This window comes from Chelonoidis abingdonii, chromosome 1 (genome assembly GCF_003597395.2).
Source record: "Chelonoidis abingdonii isolate Lonesome George chromosome 1, CheloAbing_2.0, whole genome shotgun sequence".
Taxonomy (NCBI): domain Eukaryota; kingdom Metazoa; phylum Chordata; order Testudines; family Testudinidae; genus Chelonoidis; species Chelonoidis abingdonii.
The window spans coordinates 127,025,209-127,037,674 of NC_133769.1; the positions used below are offsets into that span (position 1 = coordinate 127,025,209).

At 36.2% G+C, this 12,466-nt stretch overlaps 1 protein-coding gene across 26 annotated transcripts in view; it reads left to right on the forward strand.

Annotated features, from left to right (window-relative positions):
- The window catches only part of C2CD5 (C2 calcium dependent domain containing 5), a 124,301-nt gene that overhangs the window by 59,142 nt on the left and 52,693 nt on the right, over positions 1 to 12,466 (forward strand). For 15 of the 26 annotated variants that reach the window (XM_032798350.2, XM_075069900.1, XM_075069938.1 and 12 more), the window contains 3 exons: positions 4,431 to 4,545; positions 8,574 to 8,669; positions 10,627 to 10,818. In XM_032798350.2, the coding sequence (XP_032654241.1) occupies positions 4,431 to 4,545; positions 8,574 to 8,669; positions 10,627 to 10,818 (403 nt within the window). Of the gene's footprint in view, positions 1 to 4,430; positions 4,546 to 8,573; positions 8,763 to 10,626; positions 10,819 to 12,466 lie in introns of all 26 variants that reach the window. The other 11 variants (XM_032798347.2, XM_075069847.1, XM_075069857.1 and 8 more) reach the window with 2 other exon arrangements.

Consider the following 12,466-nt stretch of genomic DNA (forward strand, 5'->3'; position numbering starts at 1 on the left):
TAGAGACCAAACTTGCATTCTAAAGTAACGAACCAAAAGCTAAATTGACTGCAATTGGAACTGATTGGAAAGAACATTTGGGGTTCAAGATAACCACTTTATAACAAAATTATGATGCATTTGTTTGCGCTTTCCAAAACTGTTCAATAAACAGTAAGTTTTAGACTTTTCAGTTGGAGCAGGATTTAGTTTGCACCGTCTCTATGAAGAATACCTTCCCATGTACATAATTTTTCAAATCTTTCAGCTCTAGAAACAATATGCTTGTGCTTCCACTTAGATATAGGTGTCATGCTGATGTTGAAACATTAATAGAAATGTGTTCTGTAATAATTAAATATTCACAATATCTGGTTTACAATAAAGAGCAGTTAATAACAATATAATTTTTTGCAAACCTTTTGCTTAAAGTTTTAGAAAACCCTGGCTAAACTATTTAATAGATTTGCTAGAAAAGCTTGTGATGGAGTGCCATGTATGCTTGCCTTTGCTTTCACCTAGAATTCAGGGCCATTACTTTCTGTAACCATTTCAGTGAGCTGCCATAGTTTTCAGTCTGTACTGTCACCTGATCCAAGCATGCGCCAAAAAAACCACCGTTTCTGGCTACTGTCTGCTGAATCTGCTTTGCGAACCCTTAGTTCTTTAAGCTTTTGCTTTAGCCAAAAACAAAACAGACACCCTTTTGGAGTGTACTGGACACATGCCATCCTGCTTCCCCTAGCTCCTTTAATGTTTATGTAAATCCTTAGCTTTACTAAACTTGTAAATGCTACAATGGCATCCTCATGTGGAATTGTGTGGCTCGTGTCAAAATAAAAGGCTGCTTGTGGTGAATATATTTGTCCAAAAAATATGAATGCCTACACATTGCACCGCGTTCAGTGTGTTGTATCAATTACTATTCCAATGTCTTGGTGTCTTACTTTAATTGTATAAAATCATTTTGTATTTTAATATGTAAAGGTAAGTTTGTGTATACTAAATGTTAATACATAGTGTTTTATATATTTACAACTATGTAAATTATCTTGGTTCACATTATCTTACCACATTTTGAAGAAAAAATTAGCCCTATATTTAAATGACATAAAAAGATCTCTTCATTCATATGCACTTGTTGACAAACATGGCTCCTGTGGGATTTCTTTTTAATCTTGTTCAATGGCAGTTGGTTGACTTTTATCAATGGTATTTGGCCTGGGCCTGTTTCCCATTGTCTGTAATGGGGAAAATAGCTTTGACTTTAATGGGAGTGGGGTCCGGCCTATTATATTACTGTGAATTAATAGTGCTTTTACTTTCATCTTACTATTCCTGACATGTTGACCAGAATTTGGGGAAAGAATAAGTGGTAAAATGTTATCTGAGCACTCTACAGGTAAAAGAAATAGCTGTGAGTCTCTCGGGTGCTGAGATTGCGTCCTCCTCCCATATAATATACAGTATTTTAAGGTGAAGTGAGTCAAAAAATTGTCAAGTAATCTTTTAGGAAGTTCACTCTTAACTTTGTAATCCACATGCCCAAAATCTACGTGAGGGGAAATGATGTGTGGTATCAATGTGAGGACCCGTCATTATTTCTGCTTTTTCTGGTTCTCTTTGTCCACGTCCTTCTCTTTTGGTTTTACTCCCACCCCATCCTTCTTTGCATGACCTTACTGGTTGCAATTGTATTGCTCTTTTTTCTTCTCATCTTTTTCTTTCCCTGTTTGTTGTTTTCTCCTGACTGTTCAATACTTTGTTTCCACCTCATCCCCCTCCCTTTTGTTTGCACTTTTTTGTCTGAGAGTAAGCAGCAGCAGTAGCTGCCAAACTAACACTTTCCATACTTAAGGCTACAGAGGGAAACTGATCAGCATTTTAGCAGATCCTTTTGTATCGAAGTCTTTATGCAGGGCTGCAAAAAGAAACATACTAGGATCATGAGATTCTAGCCTCACTGCCCCCCCCCCCCCTTTTTTTTTTTTTTTGGCAAATGTTTCTCTTGCAAAGTCATAATGTATTGGAGGACTGTTTCATCAAATGAGTCTAGCTAGATACCTGTTGCCCACTCTGTCTGATCAGGAAGTATAGTGAGTAGCTAATGTAAGTGCTTTAGTTGCACTGGGCTCTTGACTTGTTATAAACTACAACATTAGTAAACTTAGTTATGTAATAGACATATACGTTAATAATTGAATTACTTGTCTTGATTGAGTGTAGGTAGAGGGGTCCCTCCTGAGATTTTTACTACCTTTGGCACTTGCATCACTGGGAATACCCGTCAAGCCAGAGAGAATTAGGGATGGCACTCTTCAGAATGTGTCTCTTGCTTTTTCTTCTACATCTGCCTCCCATTTGGCTGGCATTTGTAGCTTTTTCCCTAGAGTTTGAAAGGACTACCTCTCTAGTGTTCCCACCATCTTGACAGGTGAAAAGCATGGGACCTCATTGAGGGTTTGAGTGCAATTCCTCAATGTGGGCCAGATTTTCTGTGTTCAAACTTGAGTGAAAATAGCTTTTAATAATGACATAATGTTCTCACTAATGAGAGCATAAAAAGCTTACATTGATGTCACTGAAATTTTATAACCAGTGTATTCACTTCTTGATTCTAAAGATAAATACACTAAGAACACTATGTGGGTTTTTACTAATAACCACAATGGAATCTGCTCATAGTAAACAAGATGTAATGAAACTTGGTATATCATTGTCAGTGAAAGTAACAAATTCCTTCAGCATGTAAATTGCCATTCTGACTGTAGTTAATTCCTATGAAGAGTGAAATTTATGCGTGTATAATATATATTTATTTTTCACTATAAGATTTCTCTGTAGTTAATTTTTTGGTTTTAACATTTTTCTTTCCTCCGAGGAAGCCTGCAGAGTTGTTACAATGCTATGGATGCAGGTGTTAAAAATCAGGAATAATTGGAGAGCATGATGCAAGCCTCCGCAAAATATACTGTGTCCCTCCCCCCCCCAATATCCTTTAAAACTTTTGTTATAGAAGAAATAATTGTTAGTTTCTATTTTAGATCTGCAAAAGTCCAATTCTAAAACAAAAACTGAAGTGTATTTTAAAATAAATATATTTTGCACAGTAGTATTTTGGACTTAATTCACAAATTTCCAAACAGCTGCCTTTTTAACTTTGTGCATTTATGTTGAATTTCAGTCCAGTCATGGGCCTAATGTGTGATGTATGGGTATTGCATACCATGTATACAAAGATTCACCATGCTGCACTTGTAGTAGAGCATTTACCTGGCCAGATCCCAGTATGGCTCAGATTTTGGAATGGGTATTTTGGGCCCTAATCCTGCAAAGAAATCTGTATAGGCAGGTGCTTGTGTCTGTGCAAAGTTTCATTGACTTGAGTGGGACTCTGTAACCATAAGGGTCCATGTAGGCAGATTCCTATGCAGCATCTATGTATTTAGTGATTTATTAATCATATTTTGTTTATCAAAAATGTAAATGACTTTTAGTTATAAGTGCTGCAGACATAGCAATGTGCTCTTAAAAGAACAGGGACCAATGTTGCAGAACCTCCATCAGTACTTGTATTGATTCTACATGTAGAAGGTTTGCAGGATTAGTGTCTTTGTTTAAAAAGAAATTGTTTTGCTATTTAAAGTAAATGAATGTTACTCAAAAGCTTTTTGGTAACATTTATTATTGCATTTGATTGTCTAATATAAGAAGTATTCAGGAAGGGTAGTTGGTAATTTTTTTAAAATTCTTTGACCCTTCAATATAGATTATAAAATTAATGTGATTAATAACATCTAGATTCTAAATAAATAAATAAATAATTTTTGAGAAATAAGAGTTTTAAACATACCCACTTTCCTTAGTACAGAGATCCTGAAAACGCAGGTAAGATGTGCACTGCAAAGCTTTGTGTTGGCCTGTGACATACTCTTTAATATGGAGATGTGTTCAAAAGAGATAAATCTGCTTGCAGCAAGATAAAATACAATAATTTGTTTTCACAACCTGCAACTCTCTATTAAAGATGAGGGTACCTAAAATCTACATCACTTTATGCAAATTACATGTAGCCCTCAGGCTTTTGGCAAGTTAACAATGTGACCTTTGAGTGGGTAAAATTTGGCACAGAGGCTACAACATTTTCGTTTCTGCTTCTGCAGGGACAGCAAAAGAACACAGCTAATCTAACAAATCCTGTTTTTACTGTTGAGAAACAAGGAAATAAATGAAACATGTTTGCTTTTGCTCAATGAACAACATAAAGAAGAAATATTGTTTGCTACTTGGGAAAAGGACAAAATAGGGGAAAAAATTCAAGATTGCAAGTCTATTACAACAAATTTAAGAATTTAAAAACAGCGTTTAATAGACAGTTTAAAGTTTAATCACATGCTACTTTAAATTGATGTGCTGCAGAACAGTGAACTGATTTATACTTTGTCTTTCAGATGAACCAGAGACACGAGATGCGTGGTGGGCAGAAATCAGACAAGAGATAAAATCCCATGCCAAGGCATTGGGTTGTCATGCTGTAGTGGGCTACAGTGAATCAACTAGCATTTGGTAAATCATGACAATTTGATTTTCTAAATGCCATAGCAAATAATTCTGTACCATCTTCTAAGGATTAAAAATAGGGATAGAGAGTGCAGGACAGATGTTGATAGTGTGTAGCATACCAGCTTTGAAGGGTTTACTAAAACATCTTTCATCTTAGGTTTCAAACTTGGGATAAACAGCTGTGTCTTCACATGTTTTTCAGAATTAATTCTATAGCCATTGTCATAACTATTCCTGAGCATGCCCCTGCTAGACTTTAATCTAGGTATTTGCTTTTGACAGTTAATGTTAACTTGTCTAATTCTCAAGTTCACTAAACTTTATCTGCCAGAATGCCTGGACATTTTACTTATATATGTTTTATAGTTACACTTTATTGTCAAGGAATGATTAATAGTTCAGAAGTAAAACAGACAGTTTTAAGGCATGGAAGCAGGGGGTCCTTCTCTAGAGATTGCTCGTAAATTGAGCCAGATAATCTTGCCTCCCGGAGCCAGAGTACCGCAGACTGAGTGTTCCTGTCCTGAGTCTCTCTTTGGGACGTACTGACCATGATTTTTCTACTCCAGTACCACATGGAGAAAATAATGTGTATAGCCTTTTAGGCTAAAATTTGAGGGATTGCATTTTTCCACTCCTTTGATACAGTAGCAGCACTTTCCTGGACAAAGACGTTAAACTAGTCGTAGTAGTGGCTTCATTCCACAAGTCTAACATGTTCCCCCAAATGGCAAAGAGAAGTGGGCTTCTCAGAGATTGAGCCATAGGGAGAAGTTAGGTTCAACTTCTATGGCTCCATTAGATACGCTAGGCTGTCTCCATCCATCTGGAATTCAAGGGACACAGAAACAGAGTAGCCCTATTTATTTGAAAATACAACAACATACAGCTATCTCAGCTAGAAGCCAGAACTGCACTGACTTATCCCACACTTTGAAGGGTAAGAATATCTCACCTACCTTCTGTATTCAAGTGATTTATCACAACCTTGGGGAGAACAATATGGAATCCTTGTATTTACTTCCAGCCTCGCTAGTCCACAGAAGATCACATCTCACTCCAGCTCCAGAAAGCAACCCTGAACAGAAATCCTGTTATCAGCCAAATACCAGGATATTCAAGTGGAATCAGTTACAGAGGATCAAGGAGAAGAGATCCACTTTCTCCCAAGGAAAATCAGAAAGAGCTGATGATTGGCATCACCTTCATAGTACCACCAAGGGAAAATTACCAAATACATGTGAGCTTGATGGGCTGAGAGGTCTACATAGGTTACATAGACATTCAAGCACCAGGGACTCCCTTGTCTGGCTCAGTTCAGGTGATCTTCCTAGTCCAAGACAAACATATTAGTAATTCCATGCATTGTTAAAGCAGTATCATCGAGCAGGCAGGAAAGGAATAGGAGCAAAGCACCCAGGGAGATGGCTCAAGTGTTACTCAGTATTGCAGAACCAAACATCTAAATAAAAGTACATTTGAAAAGGATCCTAAATGTAAGAGCTAAGTGACAAAGCTAAAACAAGGAAGAATAGAGTCTCGAAGTGGAGGTTTTCAATTGGATAACTAGGAACCCGGGATGACTAGAATTGAAACTTTCACTTCCTCAGAATATCAGGTTCTGAATCTTCATTTCAGTTCAATTACTAGGTCAGAGAATAAAGATTTGAAAGAATTTTTCAATGCTAAACTAAGTTTGAACATCTTTATTAAAAGTCACACGGGAAAGAGCACTTTTAGATGAGAACTTGTGCTAAGTCTTTTTCTTTTCCCCCCAACTCAAGTAAACACCACAGTTCTGTTTTTTTTAAGCCTGAATATGGACCCAAGCCCCAGTAATGTCAAAATATTTTTGATGTTTTGACACCTTTTTTGTCTTAACTTTTTGAAGGTTGCCTCAGTGTTTCTATAGCCTGCCTATTCATTTATGTCTAATGTGGAGTTGCAGCATTGTTTGACAAACTCTTCTCAACTGTCTTTCTGTGTTCCGGCTCTTAAGTTGACCTTCCAAGTAGCTTTTGCCTTGGCTATGATGATCTTGGAACTAAGTATCCCCTCCACAGAGGAGCTATATCAGAGTAAGCAACCTATGACATGCATGCCAAAGGCGGCACGTGAGCTGATTTTCAGTGGCACTCACACTGCCTGGGTCCTGACCACCAGTCTGGGGAGCTCTGCATTTTAATTTATTTTTAAATGAAGCTTCTTAAACATTTTAAGACCCTTATTTACTTTACATACAACAATAGTTTAGTTATATATTATAGACCTATGGAAAGAGATCTTCTAAAAACGTTAACATATATTACTGGCACGCAAAACCTTAAATTAGAGTGAATAAATGAAGACTCAGCACACCACTTCTGAAAGGTTGCCGACACCTGAACTATATTGTATATTTTAAGGATAAAGTTGTCCTTAGACTTTCCTGCTGGTGATGCATAGAACTCAAGAACTAATCCTACCATCCATTTGATCCCATCCTAGCCACCCGAAGGAATAAGCAATGTTAAGATTTTTGCCCTTAAAGAACAAAACCAGATGGAAAATCAGTTTCTATTTGCAGTGACAATGACAAACTGCAAAAGGAAGAAGGTGTCCAAAGAGCACCTTCACAAGATGGGTAACAGGATGCATCACTGCAGTATATGAGATGAGGAGACATGGACAATCTGAAAGCATCATGGCAGTTTCCACCAGGTCCATGGTCCCGTTGTATGTTAAGGGGACTAGTGTGCTGGCCGAAGAAACGAACATCTTTAACTTTGACAAACTTGCCTTTTCTTCAAATTAAGCCTTTGGGAGTACAGTAAAGTTCTCCATGCTGTAAAGTAGGGCTTGTAGTGAAAATGAAAATCTGTTCATCTTGATTAGTCTTCCGATAAATAATATGAGTAGTTCAGTCCCATTATATTTTCTTCGTTAATACTTAATTTTGTTTTTTTGTATGGGACAGGAAGATACTATTTATTCATAAGTTTATAAATTTATTCATAAATTCATAAATCAAATAGTATATTTTACACTTTGAATTGTTGATAGGACTTTGAGTTGACATTACTTGTTCACTGATGGTGGAAGAATTAGAGGTACCCTGCTGATTTTCATCAACCTGATTCCATGCCTTAAACAGGAAGGACTTGAGTATTTACAGTATTGGCCTGCCAGACATGCTGTACCTGTGTGTGTGGAGGTGAGGGGGGGCTCAGGAGGAGGAATTACAGGTAAAATAAATTAGGAAGAGTTACGGGTAAATAAGACAAATTTTTCATTCTAAGAAAGGACGAAGGGTATCTATTTGTTTTTCAGTATAATGTGTTTGTTTACCCTTATAGGCTTCGTTCACTGTCTAACATTTGTAAAATTGTAGAGATATTAAATGTTGTGTGATCCTTGATAACTGTTTAACTTTTAAACCAAGAATAGAGTATATTATTTAAATGTAACACTGTAGGTCCTGTTCATACTTTAAAATTGTACTTTTATTTTTTGCTGTTTTATCCCCTGAGTTACCAAGAAGCAACTTGTCAGTGTTGCTTTGTAACTTCATTTTGACAATGAGTGATATCAGGTGATGGGGTTTTCAGCTTCCACCCTTAACTTTGGTAAACAGCTACATCTTGTCTCCAACATTCACAGGCACTCTAATCTGTAGAATTCAAAAACTTTTAAATCTGTATTTCCTGGATAATCTAGTGGATTGAGAACAGAAGTGGGAACCAGGATTTCCTGTTTTCAAATTCCACCTCCTGTGTTGATTCTCTTTGTAGCCTTGGTCATGTCTCTTTAATCTATCTGCATCCATTTCTCTCCATTTAAAATGGGCATAATACTTCACAAGATATTTGTATGGATTAATTGGTTAATCTGCTAGGTATTGTTATTACTGGTACCATGATTCCACAAAGGTTAACAGTTATATTTAATTCACTGTGGCTTTTGAAGAAGCTTTTTAAACGTATGGCTTTAAAAAAAGGATATTTAACATCATATCAGGAATTCACTTTTTTGTAATTCTTTTCTTTTTATAGTGAAGAGGTCTGTATTTTGTCCGCGTCTGGCACAGCAGCTGTACTGAACCCTAGGTTTCTCCAGGATGGCACCATGGAAGGCTGTTTGGAACAAAGGTTGTCATGGCAGCCTGGCTTCTTTTCCATAGGGTCAGAGAAGGGAGAGGTTGATTTTTTTCCTCAGAACCAAGATAGTTCTTCTCTATTAGGGTAGGTTACAGTGTTACAGTGCAGGATGCGGGACCAACCACTTTACTGATTTTCACTAACAACAACAACAGAAGTAATGGAACTCTGCACCAAATTAGATTTTCTGTTTTTATTTCTAACAGTCTGAATAAGGTAACATTTTGACTACTAACCACAGAATTATAACTCAGTCTTTTTCTTTGCCACTCTTCACATATCTTTCTTACCTTTGTAGCACACTACAAAAAAGTGACAGTCATATGATAATTTGTATAAGCCAAATCTTGGTTTGGCTGTAGTACGTGGACCATTGTCTTTGTTGTGTTCAGTGGCTGTATAGAAAATAAAATACCTTTTGAGTGTAAAGCAAAAGTGAATAAGACAAGCATTTAAAAATGAATGTTTGAACTGAAGATTATAAACAAAATCATAAAGGTTGATGGAAAAAGAAGAAAAATGAATTGGCCAACTAACACAAATTGTTGGCTGTTTGGCCTCTGTTTTTTGTTTGCTTTGGGTTTTTTTGAGAGAGAGGGGCTTGCAAAATAATTATTTGAAGGCAGTCAAGGTATACAAACTATTGCATATCAATAGGACTTTTTCAATATCTTCACTGGAATAATAATCATATATTCTTAGGGATTAGTACAGTCCAAAATATACAGTGTATCATGGTGAAGTGATAGTTTTATCTCAATATTTAGCTTTTTCTTTTTTTCATTTAATTAGGAACAGACTGAGTATTACCTTTCCCTGCAAATACTACTTCGTTGATCAGTTCTTTGAAACTGCAGTTTTAACCCCTTTAAACAAACAAAAGCCCTTCCTTTTCTTTTTTTCTGTCCCAACAGAACATTTAATATACTTGTTCAGCCTCTCCTTCCCCTGCTGACATCTAAAGAAATGTCAAGTTTTAATGTTAACACAAAATAAAAATTCAGTTTTTGATCATAATATATTTTATAAGCTTGCTGAATGTGTTGTTTAAAGGGAGAATCACATTTTCAGTCATAAAAACTGACTGATAATAAAGCAACCAAATGTGAAATATGTACAGAAAGTCTATCTCATTTTCAAAAATGACTTAGGCTCCTTAGTGCCCAGATCTCTTTTAAAATCAATAGGACTTATGTTCCTAAATCACTTAAGTTCTTTTGAAATTTTACTCAGAGTTCTTTGAGAAGAAAAATTACTGTGCAGGACAAAATTTTACAATGAGGCTCTTACATAGTATGTTACAAAATTGAAATTTGCTCAGACTATATTGTTTATAGTCTTCCCTGTGTTTTTGCAACAAGTCTGCCTAGATATTTTGTTTCAGTTAAGTGAATAGTGAGTTTTTCTTAATACTGTAGCTCAGGAAATTCTCTATGGGTCTTTCCCTTTTTAATGAATATCTGTATTATACTGTTCTCCAGTAGGATGACTGGCATGTTTAATTTCTGCTGCTTAATTTTGTATAGATTATTAAAACATAGTCCATGTAAGAGATTTGATATGTATTTACCCAGCAGAGTCTTTTGTAAAGGTGTGATATTCCACAGACTACACCCAGCTAGCAAAAATTAGATCTTAAAGCTATTGCAATAATATCTTAGGCTAATATAACCACTGGCCATTTTATGCTGTTGTTTTTTGATCCCTGCATAACTGTTAAGCTGCACTGATACTATATGTATCATTTTAGAGAATAGCTTGTGCCCTAATTCTGCTCTGTTACATTGATAGTAACCTGTTGCACAGATGTAGTGGAACAGAATTTGGCTTCGTGTATGGCTTATGTAGTTGTATGTATAGGCCAATTTTATACACACATGCACATAGTATTTTTTGTTAAGATGGTAAACAGATGTTTTAAATATACTTTTCCAAAATGTACTTTTAGGTTAGAAGAAACTTCACCTCCAGGTTGTGGATTTTGCCACATACCATATGATGAACTGAACATGCCATTTCCTGCTCATCTCATATACTGTTACAACTGCAGAAAACAAAAGGTTCCTGATGTTCTTTTCACAACAATAGATCTGCCTGCAGAGGCAATGGTTATTGGAAAGGGATGTCTTATTCAAGCCAGGTATCTGTCAAAATACTTATTTTCTTACTACTGTACTGTAGAACATTAGAAAATTTCCTCTTACTGTAGTTCAACAAAAGAGCAGATTTTATATTTTATGTTCAATTATGTGTAGTAACTAGTAGCTACATGTTTATTTCCGGTTGTTATGTCATTAACTTTAGTTTTGTGCTTTTTATTTATACTAGTCTGTAGTACAGGGGTGCTGGAATAATTTGCATAATGGGGATGCTGAGAGCCATTGAACCAAACTGTAAATCCTATATATGATGGAAACCACTTCAAGCCAAGGGGGTGTTGCCATATCCCCAGTACCCCTAGTTCCAACACTTATGCTGTAATACCTACTAAATTTATTGTATTCAGCCCACATGGCTATGGAGAGCAAAGACTTGCAAGTACAGAATAAGGTTGCACATGCTACATATGCTCAGGTTAAAATAATTCAAAATACTGAACCAATGGAGTAGGTCACATGACTGGTTCTCTGGTGGTTTGGTCAGAATGGAGGTCCCGTAATCATACTAAGATGTAAAACAAAATTCTCCTTTGAAATGATGACTGAGGTAAAACATTATAGCCACAGAAAAGACATTTCTGCTACAGCGTTTTTCATTTAGCCCTGTTATACTGGAGAATGCAAGATCATACTGTGATTATTTCTTGTCAGAGGTTCCTAAAAGCATTACTAATTATCTTGAGTGGTTCTCTGCAAATAGATTATGATATTGTACTAGAAGATGTAACTAAAACTTAAGATTCCATCCACGTGTTCTTAATATTGGTAAAAAGAACTTTCACAGGCAGATGTACTACACCACTTTCCAGAAATGTAGCTGTGTTGGTTAGACAATCGCATATGCAGTAATAGCACAGTACAAATTGTGTGAGAGAAGGGCAGATTCAGTGTCCCTAGATTTATATTAATTTTGTTATGATACTGTAATTTCCTATTCAGTTATACAGTACTTAATTTTCATTTTGTTTTGCCATTCTAACTACTGCATATACCGTACGTACACCAATGCAGATTCCTTGACATACTGGGTTAGCTTCAGTCATAATAAATCAAATAGGGGCACCTCTGGAAAGTTACTGAGTTGGTGTGAGGATGATCCTGGAGGAACTGCTGTAGTTATGTTACTCCAGGTAATTGTTACTGTAAAGTGAAGTTGGATTACTTACATGATTTATAATATTGTGCCTTCCTCCCAGTGTGCTTCTGTCAATAGAAGATGTGACGAAAGAACAGGAATGAGAATCATATCATGTGTGGCTCTTCCCTTGACTTGTGTGATCTTGAAAAAGTCTCTTACCTTGTATATGCCTCAGTTTCCTCAACTGAAATACAAAAATACGTTATCTCTGATTTTCTGTAAAATTTAATTCATTAGGGTTTATAAATTTCATGATGTCAGATGGAAGATGCTTCTGTTGAGGCAAACATTTGCCTAAGTGTTGCAAGTCTCAGAACCATATAGAAATAATGACCACATATATCTCTTATTTTATATTTCTGACCATTTGGTGTATGACTGCGTAAGGAGCTGTGATTCCAGTTACCTTCAGTTCCTTTTCTACTGCCACAGACAGAGGTTTTAGAACTACTGTTCCATTTAGACTGCTGTGTAAGATTGATATCCTCTGC